Source organism: Boleophthalmus pectinirostris, unplaced genomic scaffold (genome assembly GCF_026225935.1).
Source record: "Boleophthalmus pectinirostris isolate CB_2022bp ecotype Guang Dong unplaced genomic scaffold, ASM2622593v1 HiC_scaffold_21, whole genome shotgun sequence".
In the NCBI taxonomy this organism is placed as follows: Eukaryota; Metazoa; Chordata; class Actinopteri; order Gobiiformes; family Gobiidae; genus Boleophthalmus; species Boleophthalmus pectinirostris.
Window position 1 is genome coordinate 25818641 of NW_026571175.1, and position 23741 is coordinate 25842381.

Below are 23741 nucleotides of genomic sequence, written 5' to 3' on the forward strand. Positions count from 1 at the left end.
CTTTCTTGTCTGTGAGTTTGCGGTCCAGCTTGAGGATTTGATTTCTCCTGAATGGTTAAATATTTTCCTGAGCTCGTGTGGATGTTGTTTAGATTGGTGGAGCCCTCCTCTGTACATCACTGTCCTCTGTGTGTCTCTGCTTACTGTCTCTCTGCTTGATCGGGGCTGTTAAAGTCCGGGGGCACGGTACCTGCTTCACCATTCAAACGCTCTGCACACTGTATCTGTCAGGTCACTGAATACTTGAAGTAGGTACGAAATGGAACAATTTTATAGTGGAGAACTTGTCTGTTGTTGATAAATGTAGATTTGTATATTATAATGGTGGAAATCATTTACCCATAACGCTCTTGACAATGTTATTTTTCTCCACGTCAAATAAGTACACCGCACTAGATTAAGTGATTTTGTCTATTATTATTTTACTTAACTTTTTTTTTTTTTTTTTTTTTTTTTTACATATTTCATACAACGATATATATTCTACATGCTTGAACAGCTTTTTAGATGGGGAAGTGAAGCAGGGAGGACCACCAACGCGGAGTCAATCTGCCCTCATCCCAAAGCCCCAAATAGCAAAGCACGTGGAACATTCTTACAGGTTTGCGATCAATTGTAATTTTACAGTTAGATGTCGACAACTTGCAGTGATCTGGTTTTGTGGTTGAAGTCCGGCTTTTACTTTACACTAGATCGACTCATTTACAAGAGAAAAGCTGAGTAATTTAGCTTTAAATTGTTATACTTTTAGCCAGAGAGTACATGAAAAAGAAAGCTATGCGATGGCACAATTGTGGAAGGGAAGAAAAACACAAAAATCCCTTCTTTTGGGATATTTGTATGTATTATGTATAGAGAAGTTGAGTGTCTACATGACCCGGCCAAGAGGTCTGTATAGACTGCAGCCTGAGTTAGACTCTATTGTGTGTTTGAGGCAGTAAAAAATGTGAAGAGAGTGACAGCAGACAAAAAGAAGAGAAAGGGGAGTGGAAAAATGGCTGGAGGGGTTGAGCGATGGAGGGAGGTGAATAAAGTATCAAGAAAGAAAAAACGAAAGAAAGGAAGAGGGGAAGATGTCACCCATGGCTGCCATGCATCACTCACAGCTTAATGATCTCTCTCTCTCCTTCTCTCTTTCTCTCTCTCCCTCTCTTTCGCTCTCACATTTCTCTTTGCAGAAGGGGGAGGGGCCTGGGAGCTCGGCCAATCAAATGGGGTCATGTAGAGTTCACAACCTCCAGGTGGGACAGTCCTCTCCGCCGGGACTCTCACAGCAGTGTGCAGTGAAAGTCGGGCAGTTTTATAATGCGAAGGAAATATGGATAAATGGAGTCTTGGTTTTCACTGCTGACAGTTTTGTAAACATAAGTAAAGGTTTTGTTTGGATCATCTGTCAGTTTTCTTTCCAAAGGTGCAGATACCTTGTCCATTGAGTTAAGGAGTTAATTTTTAGCAGGATTTCCATTGTTCTTGGTTCTTGGTTTAACGTCATTGTGATCAGTCAGTTGTATGTTTGTGATAGCAAGGCAGCACCACTTGTCCTCGCTCTCCGGCCCGATTCTGGGAAGTGTCAGCCGTTAAAACTCAAACTGCAACATTTTTTTTCTTTCTGTTCCTACCCCCTTCGCTGGACTCCTCACACCAAATTTGGAGAACAGCTGGGGCGGCCATGACGATGATTTGTCTCTTTCTGCCCCTCCGACTGACAGGTTGAGAGCAGATACACAGTGCCGCAGAAACTCTTACTAATAGCTGGTGTTTATATTCTTCATATCAGTATGGTGATAACCTCAAGTGTAGGGTGAAGGGGAAAATTCCTGGATTTGCTCGATACTACAATGATTATGTTAAATCTTTTTTTGTTTTGTTCACAAATGTGTGCTTTAAGTCTTGTTGCGTAATGCTGTCTAGTTTGTCAAACTATATTTTTCCTTCTGTAAAGATGTTAAACTGTTTAATTTCATGTGTGTTTTATGCATAGACCCGAGTCCAACATTTCTGCATTTTCCATTTTAAGTGACAAATGGTAAACCTGCCTTTTGTGTCAATCTCACATCATCGGCCCCCCAGAATGTTGTGACACCACATGAACACAACCTAAAGGACTTACATGCACAATTACACTTGTGTTATGGACAGACATAAACAGACAAAACCGTAGTGAAGAGGCCGTGTTTTCAGGGCGCTGCTAAAACACTCTGATTTCCTTTTTGCCTGGGAGGCCATACATCAGCGTGGGGCCTCCCAGTCCGGATGGCAGGGGCTGACAGAATGACATGTGTCATTTATCAAACATGGGGCTCCAGGCCTGTGGAAAAGCACAGAGCTCCGCGTGACAAAGCCCCAAGAGAGAGCTCCTCCTCTGGCTGCGAGGAAGTGTGTCCCGGGACAGGCTCTGACAAATCTGCACAACAACACTGAGACTCCACCACAGCTAACCCATGACCACCACTGCCTTGTGAGAGCTTGTAAAACAACCCAGGCAAAAATAAATGTAGTTTATGAATTTGAATGTTCTGGCAGGGAGTCCACACCCACACATATGATTCCCCTGCAGCCAGAGAGAGCTGTAGCCAAAGCCGTTGCGGTTGCCAGCTCTGAAACTACTTAATGAATGGTCACTGGCGACAAAACACAAGTCCCTTAGTAACTGGCAACGTCGCTTCATCCATGCCACCGCAATAACATCACCATGTCATTTATTAACTTCAGTCTCACTAAATGTATTTACCAGCTCTTACATTTCCACAAGATTTGAAAAGTCTCTTACTAAACTCGCTACAAATTATAATAACAGACCCAGTATTTACTTCAACAAGCTTGGAATATTTGGCGTACTGACAAACATATAGGTCACTAAAACTCAAACTATCAATAATTCGATTTTTTACTGTCATAGTAACAATTTATCCCTTTCCATATTTGTCGAACATCTGTGGTGTTATGGCCCCAGCTCAAAGGACTGCAACAAAAAACATCTTCTCGTGGTTAAACTTTGCACTTTTGTCTTCCAGATTGCCTAATATTGTTGTTTCACATCTCACTTTTATACTCTTATTTTAGACATAAATAAAATCACATCTCCTGAACACGCCTCCATAGCGTCTCCCTAATCCCCCCGTCTGTCCTGATCCCCTCCGCCCCCGTTTACTCTATCCACCACCGTTCATTTGTCTTCATAAGCCTAATTTATTTTCACTGCCAGATGCAAGCTGACAGCCATCACTCTTCCCCCGTCCCTCCCACGTACGAAAACACACGCACACTGGACCCCGTCAACACAAATGTTAATCTAGTTCAAATATGTGGGGACACAGTGTTACATTTAAACAAAAATAGAATATAATCACAATAGGATTTAAATGACACACTGTACAGCTATACTTTTCTTTTAATAATATATTTTTTTAATACAATATTACAAACATCTTCCTTACTCGAGCAGTCGAAACTGTCGGCTATGAAAACAAACTCTTCGTCTGAAAAAATAATCAAATAAATTAAATTATCCGAAGACCAAATGAATCTCGTTGGACTAATATTACAAACAAAATAAGGTATACTTTTATTATCCTTGTCGTGAGATTTGTCCCCCGCGTTTGGCCATTCCTTCAGAGCCACTGGGGTAAATTGTCACGCGCCTGGGGACCCATTTCCAAATCTAGGCTTGGTCAGGACTGCTTAACTGTTTTATTGTGCATGTTAGAAAAGTAGAATTGAATAGTGAAAGGGAGCAGATATCCCTAGACACTTCCTCCAACTCTCAAAGGAATCCCAGTGCGTTGCCAGAACAGCTGGTAGATACAGTATGTCTCCAATAACTCTTTCATATACACATTTTAGTTAAGAAGCAAAAGAAGTCAGTGTTTTCAACGGCTACAATTCGTTTTTTCGTGAATTTCAGCTTCCTGTTATTGGCGCCATTTTGAGGACTTTTGACCATTTCAAAATATTGTGATTTGAATTGTTAATTGCTATGACAACACCGCTAATCCTTCATCACTCGGAAAGCCATGAATCGTGATTGTACATACCCCCTCTGTCTTCTTTATTATTACTGTCTAACTCTACATTACCTCATACTGATCCGGGGTCAGCTTTGTCACCACGTAGCCTCTGCTTCACCCCTGTCCCCCACCAGTCCCTCCCATTAACATGACTGAAGATGGATACGTCTCCTCAGATTGATTGCGGATATAGAGTTATGGTGCCATTCTTATGTGTGTGCGGAGGATGAAGGCACTTTGGGAGGGCAGGCATTTTCTCCCATTTCCAGAACCTTCCAGCCGCTCATTGTCTGTCCGCAGCCCGATATTGTGCTCTGCTGACGGATGGCTTCCTTTCTGACTCTTTAGCTTCGTGCACGCTGTTCTCTCTCTCACTCACTCACACACTCACACAAGCTCGCATAGTTTTACACTCAGGCACAATTAGGCCTGACATGGTTACTGATACAAGTCCACTTTAAGACACTAAGACATAATTTACTACGGACTTTCTCATGGGACATTTTTCAAGCTCTAATCCATCCCTCCTCTGATAGTTCCTTTCATGGCTATAAACTGGCAAAGAAGAAGCTGTTATTTTCAATGTGATATGATATCTGGGATGACTTCAGCTGAAATGAGCAGTTCTCAAAAAGCACCATGTTCCTCAGACTACAGTTGTCATAAATCTGGCTTTAACAAAACAGGATTAAACTTAGACTGAACCAGAACTAAACAAGTACTAAACTGCAACCAGTATTCAAGAAGTTAAAGGACCTATATGACGTAAAATTGACTCTTGTGAGCTGTTGTTATTATGTTGTTACCTCCACAAAAACATACCCAGAGTTGTGTTTTGTAGAGATGTAACAATAACCAAAATATCGTGTTATCGTATCATCAAAAGTTTCACAATAGTATTATGGGCTGTCACAGTATATCAAATCACAAGTTCCTTTGCTTACATGCATGGTTTTGCAGTAGCAGCAGTTTATAAACATAGGGAACTACACATCCCATGATTCATTTTAGTGCAAACAACATGAAGAAATATGTTTTTTACTTGAATTCTTGGGATTATGATGGAAACAATTCAAACCAAAATCTTGTCAAGGTATTTTAAAAGTGGAAATGTGTCCTAGCCGCAATTATATCAGCCTCTCCAAAATATCTCAATAAATACTGTACCATGAGATGCCTATCGTGATAATATCATACCGTGAGATTTGGATATCGTTACATTCCTGGTGTTTTGTTTTGTTTCATTCACACATTTTCGATTAGGGTTGCCCAATTATGGAAAATCATTATCACGATTATTTTAGTCAATATTGAAATCACAATTATTCAAACGATTATTTTTTTTGTAACATGATGCATTTAATCAGCATTTCTCTCTCAAAAAAAAACACTTTGTCCTTAATAATTTACACAAAACATTCAAATTGAAAATAAATATAGGCCACAAATACATACCTTAGGGCAGTTTTGCGATGAATAAAACATAAAATGAGTACAATATAGTTGAATATGAAATAAGGCATAGAAAAACATAAATGTATCCAAAATACACTATATATTCAGGTGTTCTACAATCTTTATATTTAAAAAATAAAATAAATATTCTTATTAATATACAAATATCCCAAAATAAACTTTGTTAAGCTTTATTGTTTCAACTCGATTACATGAGTTTGGAGATCATTTGACACACAAATCGAAATCGTGATCAAAATCCAATTAACTGCACAGCTTTAGTTTGAGTAACACTTTATTATTACTCTTCTCTAAAGCTTAAAATGTTCTGTTCCACCTTGTGAGGTCATGAAGCTGCAGTTTTCAAGCCTAAATATGCAGCGTTTTTTGTTAAACATGTGCAAATGGAACAACATTGTAACATAGATTAGAAGATAGTGTATTATGGGCCCTTTAAGTGAGACGAAACCAGGTCTAGATCATAACTTTTTCATTTTTTGTCATTTCTAGAGACTACAGCATAAATGAAACTCCACTACACCACAACAAAGGAATCACACAGAGCCTACATTACACTATCACCAGTCTTCCCAGCACCCTAGTTTGAGAACCTCTCCTGTAGTCGTCTGTTTAATGGACTTGGAGTGTTAAGAGTCTCGTGTCAGTGGGAGAAAAGAAAAAGTAGTGATGCATAAAGGGGATGGTGCTCAATAACTGGAATTTCCCCGGTGACACATAGAGTTAAGAGCACTAAAATGTTTGGGGACATTCAGCCGTCTGTGCGCGCGCTCTTCTGTCCTGAGGGTTTGTGGATGAGAATCTGGTTAATTATTTTCTTTATAGACATTGTGAAGTTATGATTCTGTGTTGAGTCTCCGAGGTCCCGTTCCCACAAAATGGTCTTGCTTATCTGATGTTCAACATAAGTGACGAGATAAGGGCACAGAGCTACGCAAAAGACTGTAAATTTCTATCATTGTATTTTTCTGTGCGAGGAGGATATAGTCTGTCCTAAGTTAACACCGTATATCTTTACCAGGGATGTAACAATAACAAAAACAAAACATAATATTGTAGCAGAAACTATGTCAAGACTCTTTGGTTAATTGATCTTTCAGGTTACAAAAGAATTGTACAAATAAAGACTTATAATTGTGACAATTTTAGTGGCATAATTAAGTATTAATTTTATTTTATTTTTATTTGTATTTTCATTTCAATCTATACCCTAAAAAAGTAATGTTTTAATCTTACTGTTTATGTTGCATTAACTTCACTTTATGGTTCATAAATTTACATTTCACTGTTACGAGTTTTTAAAATATATCACAAATTCTTAAATATATTTGGCATTTTTTGTCATAACAACATGAAAATTGGCACTGCACACACCCGTCCCATTAGAATGACACCCTCCGAATTTCAGATCAGTCGGATGAGTGGTTTGAGAGTTATGCATGGAACAGAAAGATGTTCCTTGAATTAATACAATACAATACAATAACTAAAATACTAAGAGATTGTATCGCCAAAAGTCTCATAATAATACCATGGGCCATCACAATATACCGAAGTACAAGTTTCTTTGCTCAAATTCATTGTTAAAGTACAGCAACAACTAAAAAACATGGAGAACTACATACACTATGATCCTTTGCTCTGACTCAGTCCGATAAACATGATGAAATATCCCAATATTATGCAAAATTGACTCTTGTAAGCTTTTATAATGTTACCCCATCAAAAACATACCTGCACTTGTGTTTTGTTTGATTTACACGTTTGAGTAATCCTGCATTATTCATCTGTCTACGTCTCCAAAGTTCAAAATGCTCTGATCCACTTCGTGATGTCATGAAGCAATAGTTTTAACTTAGAAGTTGACAGCTCTTTTTACCTTTATTTCAGTAGAAATTGTCAGTTCCAGGGCTGAAATGATTCTAGTGAAGGTGTGTGGAGTTAAAAACACAATGGAGCACTTCCTGTATTATCACATGACATCACAATGTGGAACAGTGTTTTCAGTTTGAGAGAAGAACTCAGTTTAAATGTGCAGGATTTGTGTGTGAATGAAACAAAACACAACTCCGGGCGTGTTTTTGATGAGGAAACAGTATTAAAACATACATCAGAAAATAGTGTAATATGAGCCCTTTAACTTCCTTCCTGCAGCATGTCGAGGATCACATCAGCTTTCACATCACATTTTTTTGTCTCCATGTGTTTTGTTGCCGTACAAAGTGGATGGCCTCTGTGAATTGTGCAGGGCTGACAGCGAAGAGTAGCTTGATTGATAGCTTATTGTGCAACCGGACTGGGCTAGACCGAACTAGTTGGGTTGTGACCCTGTTTTGGCCCTGTGCCCTCTCATTTTCTCAGCTTTTCCTCTTGTCTTCAACTATTTTCCCCTCCTCCTCCTCCTCTTCCCCCATCTTGCCATGCCTGTCTTCACTGTAAATATGAATGCACATGGAGACTGTACTTCCTTTTTGGCCCTCTTCCCCTCCCATCCCGAAGACAGGGCTGGATTCATCACTCTTGCCATTTGTCAGTCTTGGTCATTTCCTCTCTTCCTTCCTCGCGTCAATTTGTTTTCTTTGTTGCAGCTCTTTCGGGATGAGTTTTTGTCCCTCGAGTCATCTTAGCTCACTCAACGATCTTAAAATAGTGAGTTAATAATTTATCAATGTGTTCTTTTGACCACACAAGGTCAATGCACGATCAAAATACTCAAAAGCTGGAAGCAGGCATGGAAATGTGGTTAATTTCTGTGTGAATAATTTTTTGGATTCAGGGATATTTAAAGGACTGACACTACATTACACTATTTTTTTATGTTATAATGTTGTTTTCTCATTGCAAACATACTTAGAGTTGTGTTTTGTTTCATTCACACATGTTTAACACATAAACCCTGCATTGCCTTGAGTCTGACGATAGAATACATATCATGATTTGCATATCACGATTCAATATATCCCAATATTAAAACAATGGATGATATAATTACTTCTAATAATACTGTCAACTACACCTTCATGATAACCAAATTGTATGAAATATAAATTATTACCTTTTTAAAATCATGAGAACAGTGAATGCAACTAATGAATTTTAGTGAAAAACATTATTTAAAAAATCGATTCAGATGCATTTTGAATCGATTCGAGAATTGTATCATGGTATATCACTAAATTGATTTTTATCTTACACCCCTAATATTTCTTCTTTCTTCTTTTCTCAAACTGAAAACACTCTGTTCCACGTTGTGATGTCATGTGATATTACAGGTTTTTCATTTCATTTGGATCATTTCAACCCTGAAATTGCTCATCTTTACTAAACTAAAGGTAAAAGGTCGCTTGAAAACTACCACTACATGACATCACAAGGTGGAACAGAGCATATTGAGCTTTGAATATGTAGCCAGACTAATAATAAAGACTTACGCAAACAAAACACAACTCCAGGCATGTTTTCTATGAGGTAACAACATTATAACATGACTTAAGCTCTCAAGAATACGGTATAATATAGGACTTTAAAAGATTAACTTATAAGCAGTCTAGTCATACGTTCAGTTTTTGTTATATTTTGCAAGATAGATGAAATAAAATACAAATATGAACAACACTGCATGTGAATCTTGACCTTTCTTGGACGCCCTCCTCTCAAAATAAGTCCAGTCAAAGTTAGTCTAAATAGTGGGAATGCTGTGTTAAACTGCGGTTCAGCCTGTTTTTCTTCCCTACAATTATTTTCTGCTCCTATTCTCCACACAACCATAGTGATTTATGGTAATTATCCATCTTTGGGGTCATCCATCAACTGCTTGTTGCTAGGCGATGGGAGCAGCTGTTGTTTCAGGGGAGACTTCACTGTCAGGGCAGAGCAGGAATTCAAAACGATGGCATCTATGAAGAAAGAGAAAAAGAAATTATTGTATTAATTATTGTATTCATTTAAACGTGACTCAGTAGTTTTAATTCTGATTTGAACCACTAGTTAACACAGCAAATCATTTCCCCATTAGTGTTGAATGATTTGTATATTTTTAGGCCTTTGTTTAGGTTTATATTTGGGATGAGATACAATTTCAACAATACGAGACGAGACATAAAATTGGATCTACAAGAGCGAGTCATATATGCATGACCCATATAAAGCCTATTATGTATATGTCTAAGTATCCTATTTGTGAAACCGCACTAGACCAAGGTTTGTAATCTATTCTCGGGATGCACCAATACAATGCCGGTATCGGATATCGGTGCCGATATTGAACATTTTGGTGGATTGGTGGATATCATTTCAAAGATATTGGTACATCTGATATCCCATTTTGACCTATAAACTTCTACAGTTCGAGACAAGATACGAAATTGGATCTTTTCTTTTGGCATTCTTTATAATAAATAAATTCTAAGTTCCCAATTTTGGCCTCAGTGTTTTGATTTACTTTATTCATATTTTTGCTGTCATTGTACCACTGCTTTTTGGGACTACAGCTTCTCAAAAATTTAACTCAACAGAACTTAACTCCACCTTTGTGTCCAATCCAAACATAAAAACTTGTGCACAATCTCATGGGAATTTTTTCTTGTGGCGCAAGATCTTGTCCCATCTCTACTCAGTATTTTTAATTCTGATTAGAATCACTAGTTAACACAGCAAATCATTTCCCTCTTAGAGTTGAATGATTTGAATATTTTTAGACCTTTGTTTTGTTTTAATTTAGTTTTTTATACCAGATGCTGTGGTGGGACGAGATACGATTTCCACAATGCAAGACGAGACATGAGATTGGATCTACGAGACATTTTAACATTCTTTATAATAAATAATTTTGTCCTCAATATTTTTGACTTACTTTATTAATATTTTTGCTGTTATTTTAGCAGTGCTTTTTGGGACTACTGCTTCTCAAAAAATGTAACTCATCAGTACTTAACTCCATTTTTGTATCCAATCCAAACGTAAAAACTTGTGTGCACAATCTTGTGGGAATTTTGTCTCAGCGAGATCTTGTGGCATGAGATATTGTCCCATTGTATTGTCCCACCACAGCTTCTTAAAAATTTGTAACTCACCAATATTTAACTTAATTTTTGTATCCAATCCAAACATAAAAACATGGGGGCAAATCTCAGAAGATAATTTTCAGCATGTGTGCACTATCTCGGGCGACTTTTGTTTCGCAAGATCTTTTGACACGAGATCTTGTCCCATCTCTACTTAGTATTTTTAATTCTGATTTGAATCACTAGTTAACACAGCAAATCATTCCCCCCTTAGTGTTGAATGATTTGAATATTTTTAGGCCTTTGTTTTGTTTTAGTTTAGTTTTTATAGCAGATGTTGAGGATGGGACGAGATACAATTTCAACAATACGAGATTGGATCTATGAGAGCGAGACAAGATGAGATTTTGACATTCTTTATAATAAATAAATTCTAAGTTCTCAATTTTGGCCTCAACATTTTTTATTTACTTTATAAATATTTTTGCGGTCATTGTAGCAGTGCCTTTTGGGACTACAGCTTCTCAAAAAATGTAACTCATCAATACTTAACTCAATTTTTGTATCCAATCCAAAACCTAAAAACATGGGGAAATAAATCTCACAAGATCATTTTCAGCAAGCATGCACAAGGTCATGGGAATTTTGTCTCGCGAGATCTTGTGGCACGAAATCTTATCACATCCCTCCTCAGTATTTTTAATTCTGATTTGAATCACTAGTTAACCCCACAAATCATTCCCCCCTTAGTGTTTTATGATTTGAATTTTTTATTTTTTTTTTTTGGTTTAGTTTTTATACCAGATGCTTTTCCTTAATATAGTCAAATGACATTTCTTTGATTTTGTAATTCTTGGTGATCGTTAGTAGTCTAAATCTGCTCCCATTAAGCCTGTCATAATAATAAAATTTGAAGTACGATATATTTCTGAAGAAAATATAGAGGATAAACAATAATATTAAAACTAATTTACGCCACTGACAATAACAAAAAGCAGGATTTTCCATGTAAACTAGTTTAAAATAGACAGCGTCATAAAAAAAGACATAATTAATAGCAGAATTAACCAATAATTAGCCATAGATGGTTATTTATTCAAACTTCCACAGCTCAGATCTGACAATATTACATAAAAATAGCTGAAACTTCTCCACTTTTGCAAAGAAATGGTCCCCACTATAAATACTGAGCCCCAAAATATATGGTTTCATCTTTCATGTATTGGACAATGAATTGATAAAGCAATTAAGGGACACTAAAGGATTACAATCTTTTATTTATTTTAAATGTTGACTCACTTTTGTGACTTCTGTATCCTTGCTTAAAACTGAGCACATGCAGTGGTTGGGAGTATATCTGTATCAAAGGAGCTGACGGTGCTTCTTCTTCATCTTTTTGACATGGGATTCATCAAACTCGACCTCGGGATGTCTTGAATAACTCTTAGCAACATCAGCCTGAATTAGCATTACTCCAGTTTGCTCAGAAAATAAAACACATGGTTGGAAATGTCTCTGCTCCAGTCCTCTTCTATTGTTGGGTGCAGGGTTTTGGCAGACTCAGTTAGAAAGCACTGGAGTCTGTCGCATTGATGATCTAATACCAGTTGTTTGGTCACACAAGCATCCAGCAGTGACAGTCCAGGAGAAAAAAAAAGTGATTTATAGAGCGCAGTCATTGTGATGGCGTGTCAAAACTAGCTCTTGGGACCTTTAACGCATTGGCTGAAAAGCAAGACGAAGGACAGGGTAACCAAAATATGTGAAACTTAATCTGCGTTAGAAATCCCTGTGCTTTGTCAAGATTTATTGTGGTGTGCATTCCCTACTGGATTTGAACATTTTATACATCAGCAGACTTCTCATGTGGGTAATGCGTATGTCTGTGTCTATACGCATGACCCATATAAAGCCTATAATGTATGTGTCCAAGTAATTGCACGTATCTTATATGTGAAACCCCACTAGACTGCATTTTGTAATCTATTCTAGGGATTAAGGGTGTGCAAAAATAATGAAATATCGATTTATCATATTGTTAAATGTGATGATACAGTATCGATATATCACCAAGAGTATTTTTGCTATATTTTACAAAATTATTTTGTTACAGAGCTATAGTTGTGTTGCTTGTTAACAGGAAGGAAAGTCGTTTATGCAACACATTTGACATTTTCACTTTTTTGATGATTAAAATGTTTGTGTTTCATATGAACTTTGCAAAAGAAGTGGTTTAACAAAGACTTTTAGTATCACAGCCATGATTTAGCCATTATTTTTATTGAACCGTATCGAATCCATTTGAAATATATTGTACTGAACTGAAACTACACTGTATCTAGATATGTATCGTATCGTGGCCTATGTATCGAGGTATGTATTGTATCGGCAACTTCTTAATGATACCCAGCCTTACTAGGGATGCACCGATATAAATCTGGTATCGGATATTGGTGCCGATATTGAACATTTTGTTGGATCTGATGTCAGTTCAAAGATTTTGGTACAGCTGCTATCCCATTTTGGTCTATAATGTGGCAATAGTATAAATAAATAAGATGATTTACTGGACAATTTTGGCCCAAAACGCCTCGTGGTATTTTGTTGTTGTCTTACAGCTCCAGGCCATAGGTGGGCCCACTGGGGCCTTCGCAAAGTGGAAAGAGAAATAAGACTGCCGGGCCCCAGCTTCTGTTGTGAAGGGCCACTAAACGGTGTGAGGAAGACCCCGTCCTGCAAACAGCGCGGGGCCACGAAGGCTAAATCAGCAGGTGAAGGCTGGAGGAATTGGACATTAGCACTGCAAATGAGAGCCAGGATTGCCCCTCTTCTCACAGACAACATGAATAAATGAAGAAGGTATAGGAAGTGAAAGACTTTGCAATCGTTAGCAAAAGAAAAAGCAAAAGAAATGGTCACTGTAGATTCTGGTTCATTTTATCTTGTTGCCAGTGAGGAAACTTCTACATAGCATTTTATTAAACATATATCAATAAATAATTTGATTAATCATATTGTTTTACTTTTCTGGTGACGGGTTTGTCATTATGGAGATGTTATTGTTTTGCCTGGAACATTGCACACTGTAGCGTCACAGTGCCCAAGCCTCAATTAAACCAAGTTACAAGTCAGATCTGTGGAGGGGCGATTTATTTATTTTGGATAGCTCCTTGCAGGCACAGGACGATACTGAAATTTGGTGTCACAATTATCATAGCCTAAATAATTGTGATTAAAGATAATATTACGATCATTTTTATTGTTTCTGACAGTTCAAAATGTTTATGAATATGCATATTATAATTTTTAATATTGTAATAAGTAGGGCTGGGTATCATTAAGAAGTTGCCGAGACGATACATACCTCGATACATAGCCCACAATACGATACATATCTCGATACTGTGCACTTTTGGTTCGATACAATATATTTCAAATCGATTTGATACAGTTTAATAAAAAATAAAGACTTTTAGTATCATGGTTGTGATACTAAAAGTCTTTGTTCAACCACTTTTTGTGCAATGCTCATATGAAACACGCCGATTTTAATCAAAACAGTGAAAATGTAAAATGTGTCGCATAAACAAGTTTCCTTCTTCTGAGCAAGCAACAAAACTGTAGCTCTGTAACAAAATAATTAAGTAAAATATACCAAAAAATACTCTTGGTGATATATATACAGCAGCCCATGATATCGATACTATATCATCACATTAAACAATACGATATTTTGATATTTTTGCACACCCCTAGTAATAAGTTCCTTATTTAAAGCACTGTTATCGTGTACTTAGTTATAACTGAAAACAACAGTGATATGGCAGAAAACTTTATGGTTAAGCTTTTTTCTGGTTTTCTGCTTTTTTCTGGTTTATTGTCCGATTCTTAGCCCCTTGAGACACATCAACTTTTTCAAGAGGATCCTTGAAACCACGCATTGAACATACTGCTAAATTCTTATACTACATTTTAAAACATAAACCACTTCTTTTGCATTTCTGTTCTGTTATTCACTTATTTTTGGCCTTGTTTCACTTCATGTCTATTGTATGCCATCACATTTACAGACCTCACACAGCTCCTGCCTTGGGGTACGATCGGAGTTTTAAGAAGGGGAGGGGTGTGTGTGTGCGTGCATGTGCATTTGTGTGTGTGTATGTGTGTATGTGTGTGTGTGCGTGACTGGAGAGATGTCCCACTGAGGTGTCACCTGTCTGCAGCAAGAAATCCTGGACTCCGGGCACAACAATAGTGACAGGCCCCTCTCCCAACGCAGATGGCTTTGCTTTTCCCCCCACTAGCCACATTGCATCCCCTGCTTGCACCTGACACAATGTGGCACTTGACTCGCAAACATAAGTGATCATGCTGCACCTCACTTGCCCTACCTTCCACTGAAGAAAAAACAAGGAAAAACTGGCATCTTTTAGAAAATTGGGTCACCTAATATATTCTGATAATACTAAGACTACAGTGTAATTGCACTGTATTGTTGCTAAAAACTAAAACGTGTAGTAAGAGAATGAAAGTGCTCAGTGGTTTTTATAGTTTAGTTAAATACAGAACATTTAGAGTATTGTTTGTTTATCGATCGGACCCTTATTAACCAGATATAAGTAATAGGGCTGGTCAGTTATGGAAAAAATCATTATCACGATTATTTTTGTCAATATTGAAATCACGATTATACCAATGATTATTTTTTAGTTACATAATGCATTTATTCAGCATTTCTCTCCCAAAAAAACTCACTTTGTCATTGATAATTTACACAAAACTTTAAAACTGAAAATAAATATAGGCTACAAATATGTACCTTAGAGGAGTTTTGCAATGTATAAAACATAAAGTGAATAAAATATACATTGAACATGAAATTAGGCAAAGAAAAACATAAATGTATCCAAAATAAACTATATAGCCAGCTGTTAAAAATAAAATAAATATACTTATTTATATCAAAAATATCCCAAAATAAACTTTGTTAAGCTTTAAATCGTTTCAATTCGATTATATAAGTTTGGAGATTGTTTGACACACAAATCGAAATCGCGATCAAAAGTAATTAATACAAAATGGATAAATATACATATCAAATAGAAAAATCTTTTAGTAGCTTCACTGACAACATATAAAAGTCCATTAGTACAAAGTTAATAAATACCTTTCAAATATTTCCAATACATATATCCAATCCAATTCAGGAAATTTAGCCTTTCTTTTCGTCACTAAATCCGAACCTTTCCATTCCAAATATAAAATATATATATAAAATCATTCAGTACAATAATCAGAGAAGATTTATTTCATTAAACTTCCTTCTTTGTTCGGTTTTAATGGGTATCTCCAATTGTGTACTATCTGCATCTATTCAGAACTACATACTGCTTATTCGCTGGTCTAAACAAATCTTTTCTCCACTTTTTTCAAAACTTCCTCGGCTCTTCCCTATCCTCTCTGACAGCACAAAGTGGGCTTACATTTTTGACTGACAACCACAACAGACACCTTCCTCCCCTGCACCCCTGTGTTAATCCCCACCCATCCCGAGCACCCCCCTCTCCCTCTCTGTCTCTCTCCTTCTCTCCCTCTTTCTCTCTCTCTCTCCTTTTGTTCTGAGTGACGCTTGAAAGCCGCCATGTCAGCATCTTTTCCGTCTCTGATTGCCTTATTAGCCGCTGGTGGCACCCGCAGCTTTTCTCACACAGATGGTGAAGGAGGAGAAGAAGCTCCGGCTGGGTGAAGTAAGGGAAGGGGAGAGGGTAAAAAATGGCTGACTCGTGCTTGTTGTTGTTGAGTTCCCCTCCCACCTGCACTCAGGCTTGTTGTTTGCGTGGACACTGACACCTTGGGGCTGACACGCGGACACACTCCTGACACTGAAGGCTGTCAAGTGAACATATGGACTATGGCAGGGAGCAGTGCAGTTTAGCGTTGTGTTGTGTGAATGTGTTTGTGCTGCTGTCAGCTCTCCCTCACTCTGGGCATTAAACAGCTTTGTTTTAACCACACTTTGACTTTGAAAGGGTCTGATTTAAACATTGTATCATTGGATTAGAGATAAGAAAACTACACTGCTGCACTGGCCAGGATGTTATGTAGCTTTCTTTAGCTTTTTATATGTTGCTGTAATGTGCAATTGTAGTCATTGTTGTATTGAAATATTACCCTATTTATTTTTGATCACATTCTTCACTTTGACTTTGAATTATTGTGATTTCTGAAACATTATATTATCACTTAGCTTTCCATTTTCCATTTTATCCTTGTTCACTGACTGAATAGTTTAACCAAACCCGATAAAAGCCTAGCTGCACTTTATACCTTTGTTTGAAAATGTTTTTATGATAGTGGCATACAGTGTGTGTCATAAAATATCAACTGTATCTTTATTGAATAATACTGGACATAGGCCTAGTTTGTTCAGAAAATAAATGCTTGACACTTTTACCATCCAAGCCACTATCACAGTCTGTTTTTATTTTGTAGGTGCTTTAGGCATAGCAGAACAACATTTTAGATTTTAAAATGCACTGCCATTTTACGTTATTTTCACATGTCCATATTTGCATCATTCATCAAACTAGTTTAATTAACAAGTGTCCGGACGTATCTCACTATGTTTTACACATGCACACAGACACACACACACACACACACACACACACACACACACACACACACACATACATACATACATACATGTACACACACACACACACACACGCATGCACGCACGTGTGAGAACTGCAGCTGTTAGACCTCCAGCTTCTCCCAGGCAGCAGTAACTGGCACCTCACAAACATCAGGTATTATGTCCATTCCGATTATGGGATAGAGAGCTACATGCTGTTTGAAGCTGACAGCACATCTGCCTCCTCACTGGAGACTGACTCTGGCACCTCAGACAAGCATCTTATGAGCGATGGATTGTGGGAGCTGCCGTAGCATATTTAACCCTGTGCTTTTCCATCTCTCACACTTCATTCTTTATCAGCTTTCACTATCATATTTAAAACTGAGAAGTATGTTGGAAACTGGGTATAAGTTTGACAAGATAGACAGCCATTTTCTGTGGAGGCTATAAATGTCTGTGTCTCTCTTCTTTCAAAATGGCACACTCGGAGCTTTGAGTACTCAGGGAGCACAGGCAGTAACAACATGGCTTGTCATGTCCACTGGCCGCTTCCTCATATCACGCTGTGAGGACTTCCACAACCGATGCCAAGTTGACTCCAGCCAACCATAGCTTGGCAAGGCTGATGCAGCTGGCATTTCCTCCCCTATCTCATATTTGTACATTCAGAGGACTGTATGTGTGGTATGTTGGCAAACTGAATGTGCAATCTGAACCATGGTCCCTCTAATAAGTGGTAGATATTTGAATGATAGTTGAAAAGATTTGGCTTGAGAAATGCTGTTTTTCTTTTTGCCGGCTACTACATGAATACTGCTGAAATATACCATTTAAGATCTAATAGTGGTTTAACACGTTTACATCACATCATCACTATATGGTATTTTTATAAGATTGACCTTGGTATAACTTTGATTTTGGCTGTCTATTTTCCTCACTTTTTTATTTGTTTATATATCACTGCTACAACCCATACCCTTGTGGAGCTGAAGTGTTCAATACCTTCATTAGCCCGTGCGGTGAGGAAGACTATCTGTCACTGTCAAGATATGGATGTTGCCATTTTATTACTGCAGACCTGTGTCCTCTATAGGAACTAGTGACAATAATATGCTCAGGGTTACAGCACCTACCACATGCAGTACACTTAGGGGAGTAGAAGTCAAGGGTGTTCCTGTACTTAAACACATTATTGTAAGCGCAAGTTCTAAATTATCAGTCTAAATTCAGTTTCCTCCTTTTGTGTTTTTCAGCATATGGATCCGAAGATGAGTTCAACAAAGCAGACGAAGAGGAGCACATGCAAGACGACGGGCTGTCTCTGGACGGCCAAGACACCGAGTACTTGTTCAATGATGAAGAAGACCGCGATCATTTCAGCTGTCAGAACTCTCCGCTCAGCAATGGCACCAACCCCGACGCTGGGTACGCTTCCCCGCTCAGCAGCACCAGCGATCATTTGGGAGACCTCAAATCTACGCCCTCCTTTACTGACCAAGAAAAGGCCGAGGAGCAGCATGGTGAAAAGACTGAGCTTGTCAATGGCATGTCAATACAAGATAGTCTGGAAAAAATGAAGGCAGTCTATGCAAATCTTATTTCCGATGCCTCCTGGTCTAGCATCGCGATGGACATGCTCAAAAGTAAACAAGGGAACAATTTCGTGGCAAACAGCAGCAGCAATGGAGGGAATCACAAAGGAAGCAATGGGTTCCTGAATAGTCACAGCCAGAGCAGTGTAAACGTGAAGAACAAATGTAGCCCCAGTAACGAATCAACCACGTCAAATGTCACCAGCAGCAGCACCCCCACCAGGACCATGACAAACAACAGCAACAGCGCCACCTCTGCCAGCTCTGGGAACTCCGGTGGCCTGGCTTACGATTGGCACCAGGCAGCATTAGCCAAAACCTTACAGCACACTCCATACCAGCTCCTCCCTGAGCCTAGCCTCTTCAGCACCGTGCAGCTTTATCGGCAAAACAATAAACTCTACGGGCCGGTGTTTACTGGGGCCAGCAAGTTCAGGTGTAAGGATTGCAGTGCAGCCTATGACACCTTGGTTGGTCTGACAGTGCATATGAATGAAACGGGACACTACAGAGATGACAATAAAGATAAAGAGGACGACAGAAGCAAGAAGTGGTCCAAGCCCCGCAAGCGTTCTTTGTTAGAAATGGAGGGCAAAGAAGACGCCCAAAAAGTACTGAAATGTATGTACTGTGGCCATTCGTTTGAGTCATTGCAAGATCTCAGTGTTCACATGATCAAAACTAAACACTATCAGAAAGTGCCTCTAAAAGAACCGATGCCAGCGCTCACATCAAAGCTGGTACCTCCAACCAAAAAAAGGGCATTTCAAGATCTGATGTCCCCAAGCTCTCCAGAGTCAGTCTCGTCCAGCATTCCCATGGGGGAGTCTCCCAAAGACCAAAAAGTGTCCAACCCCTATGTCACGCCCAACAATCGCTACGGTTACCAAAATGGTGCCAGTTACACATGGCAGTTTGAGGCCCGTAAAGCTCAGATTCTGAAATGCATGGAGTGTGGCAGTTCACATGACACCTTACAACAGCTGACAGCCCATATGATGGTCACTGGGCACTTTCTGAAAGTCACTAATACAGCATCTAAGAAGGGAAAGCAGCTGGTCTTTGATCCAGTGGTTGAAGAAAAAATCCAGTCAATCCCCCTTCCACCGACAACAACAAGGCTACCAACTCCTAATGAGAAGTCACCACTTGGCTCTCCTGTGCCGCCTGATAGTCCTGAAAATAAAATGGAAGATGATAAAGAGGAAGAGGAAAAGATGGAAATCAAAGAACCTGAGAAAAAAATTAAAGAGGAGAAAGAAGATGTGACAGAAAAAGAGGATAAACCTGAAAAGGCAAAACCTTATGAGTATTTGACTGAAGAGGACCTGGAGGAAGCACCAAAAGGAGGCTTGGACATCCTCAAGTCATTGGAGAACACAGTGTCAAGTGCAATCAGCAAGGCCCAGACAGGCACTCCAACCTGGGGAGGCTATCCGAGCATTCATGCAGCCTACCAACTGCATGGATCCATAAAGTCTACCATGCCATCATCGACACAGGTTCAGCCTCTGTTCAGCAACAATAGTTTGAAAGTGTTACCTTCTGATTTGGGGAAACTTATTCAGACATCAAACAGCCCTTCACCGCCTCTGAGTCACAAGAGCAATGTGTTAGCCATGGAGGAGCTTGTGGAAAAGGTGACAGGAAAAAACTCTGTGAAGAATGAAAAAGAGGAAAAGGTTTTAGACAGGCATAACAGATTCACAAAGTCACCTATGACCTCCCCAAAAGACAAACGGAGCACTCCCAGTCCTGAAAATCTGTCCAAACCAGCACCAAAGATGGTACCTGATGACAAACCTCAGATAAAATGCAAAGAGGAAGAGCAGATTGATTCAAAGCCCGAAAAACAAGTTAAAACTGACGTCGCTTCACCCAAAAATTCTCTGACCAATGGCTGTAGCAACCTGAGCATCATCACAGACCACTCTCCTGAACCTCCAGCCGTGAACCCTCTCAGTGCTCTGCAGTCTGTCATGAACAACCACCTGGGAAAAGCCTCCAAAGTCAACAAGCCTTTTGTGGACCCCTTTGCAACATTATATAAACTCAATAACAATGCAACTCAAATTAAACAAGTGGAGCCTGTTGGTCTGTATCCAGAAGATGATGATCAGCCTATAGACTTAACTAAATCCAAGAACACCAATGGCTGTTCAACAAAGAGCTCTTCTATCGCACCAAACAACAGCAAGCCCATTTTCAAATCTTTCTCTAAGTCGCCATCACCTCTTCGGGAAAATGCTCTCATGGATATCTCCGACATGGTGAAAAATCTGACAGGCCGTTTGACACCAAAGTCCACCACCCCCTCCTCCATTTCTGAAAAGTCAGACAATGATGGGTGTGAGGAGAGTCTAGAAGAACTGTCCACAATCCAACGACGCAAAGGTCGACAGTCAAACTGGAACCCCCAGCACCTCCTCATACTTCAGGCAGAATTTGCCTCAAGTCTCAAGGAGACTCCTGAAGGAAAATTTGTAATTAATGACTTGGGACCCCAGGAAAGGGTCCATATTTGTAAATTCACTGGTCTCTCAATGACTACTATCTCACATTGGCTGGCCAATGTAAAATACCAGTTAAAACGGACAGGAGGAACAAAGTTCCTCAAGAATATTGACTCTGGCCAGCCCCTGTTCCTGTGTAGTGACTGTGCTTCCCAGTTCAGGACTCCATCATCTTACATACATCATCTGGAGTCCCATCTTGGTTTTACTTTGAAGGACCTTTCTAAACTGTCCATTGATTTAATCGAGCAGCAGGTAAACAGGTTTGAGGACAAGTCGTCTGGAGTCACAGAAGACGAGGCCGGCTCAGTGCATCAGTGCAAACTGTGCAATCGGACTTTTGTCAGCAAACATGCAATCAAGCTGCACCTTTGTAAAACTCATGCAAAGTCTCCGGAGGACCACCTGGTCTTTGTGAAAGAGATGGAAAAATTAAGTTAAACCATGAACTCTAGTCAAGTTAATAGCACGACAGATTATTGTTGCACTATAATTCTAAGCTACAATCTGTCATAAAAGATAGTGCCACAACTGGATCAAGCATTTTACAACACAGTGGTATAATAGCTTTAATGCCACTTTATGTAAGTAGTTTTGACGGAGGTGCACAGTGGGGACAACAGCCATGGCACTATATATTCACTGACTGATTGTTGCTTTTCTTAATGCACTGCATCGTACCTGAGCCTTTGGGAAATCCTCTGATAAAACTGGACATGCTCTTATTTTGGTCACAGTTTTTGAACAATCTTTTGATATTCCAAGACAACTTGCATTTTCATTATGACTGTGCATGTTTTATGTAAACATACAGTATTTGACCCAAACAAAAATGTCCCCGTCAAAATTGATGTACTACCGTTTCTGTAACAATGAAGGATTATGGAATTGATAGGCCAATGGCAGATATGTTTAAATCTGGTGATATTTCCATTGAAATTAGCACTTTAAGAAAGTGTAAATTAATTAATGTATGTATGACAGACTTGGTGAGACCTGAAACCTGAACAACTATAATTTTGTACTTGACAAAATTCTCACAAAAATCTTGTTTCTTGTACAATAATTATCATTTCTGCATTGTTTCAACATGTACAGTATTTGTGTTGGTAAAAGTTATATTCATGTGAAGCTGATGTCTGATGAAGTTAAAATCTTATCATACAAGTACTCAGCAAGTATGTATACAGTATGTATGTATACATGTATGTATACATGTATATCGACATATCTTGCTCTTCACAATTCAACATTATTTGTACTGTGTGCATTTTTATAATGTTGTTTTCTAAACCAATATGGGAAGAAATGTAAAAAGCTTCAAAATATTGTTGGGACCAAAATGTCCTTTTTCATTGAATATGGTTCCTCTGAAGAAATGTCTTGTGTACATGAAGTGTACATAACATGGAAATTGTCACACAATAGATTTGCAGATTTTATCAACTCAGTTATTCAGAATGACTTTCTTTTATTCTTGGTTGTAAAATAAAGTCCATGTTCTGATCTATGTTGACCTGTCATTCTTCAAAAACAAATGTTTAGACTAGGAACAGGATTAAGTAGCACCTACCTGTTTATATCCTGCAGTTTGGGACCAAATCCCATCTTCTGTCAACATAATGCATGTATTTTTTATGATATACATTAGTGAAGTTGCTCAGGATCTTTGTTAAGGTCAGTTTACTCTAAATATATTTATAGCAAGGGGATAGCAGGGCTGTTTACCTTGGGTGACACTTCACATACAAATGGCATTTGGCACAAAAATAGTCCCAGTTTGGCCCTTATTGGAGATGTCCACTGCCCACTCAGGACAGGGGCTCCCCCTGAAGGAGCAGTATCCCTCTGGGCACAGAGGGATCCTTCAAACTCACATGCACCACCACCCCAGACTGTGGGCTGGCTCCAGTCTCCCCAGGTGTCAAGCATCTCTGTGTAAGTGATGGTGACAGTCCCAAAGCAGCGGACCCTCAGAGCTCTGTGGAGTGGGCCTGCAGAGGGGCGGGTTTACTGTATGTGCTTTTGAATACGGTCCAAGAGCCAGAGTGGGGGGCCACACCAGTCCTGAAGAAAGGCTCCAAATCCCCCGGCTGACAGACACAATTAACAACATTATTTTAACAGTACAAGCCTCAGCAAGAATTGTTTAGGTCTCAATGATTAACTTTACATTGTATCTTAATATTGCATTTTATTTGTTTTTGTTTTTTTCACCACCCAGACCTTAGGGCTAGGTGACTATCTACAGAGTTACTTAAAAACATCACAACATTATAGCATTTTCAAAAGAACAACTTAAAACATCATTAACAAGACTAACTCATTTAGTAAGATCTATTAACATTATGACTCGAGATGAGAGAGAAAAGTAGCCGTTTCAAAGTCAGTTGTTCCACTGAAGGAAATCCTGCAATACCTATCTGAAATGTTAAAAAACAGTTTTCGAGTTAAATACTTGCCATTGCTCATGAGGTTTCAACATTACAGAGGGCTTAAGAGAGACACCTGAT

The 23741-nt window shown here is 38.8% G+C and overlaps 1 protein-coding gene across 1 annotated transcript in view; it reads left to right on the forward strand.

Annotated features, from left to right (window-relative positions):
- LOC110168871 (teashirt homolog 1-like) overlaps positions 1-21669 on the forward strand; it is a 37404-nt gene extending 15735 nt beyond the window's left edge. Inside the window, exon 2 of the mRNA XM_055157097.1 lies at positions 18377-21669. Within this exon, the coding sequence (XP_055013072.1) occupies positions 18377-21669 (3293 nt within the window). The remainder of the gene's footprint in view (positions 1-18376) is intronic.
- Positions 21670-23741: the final 2072 nt, after the last annotated feature.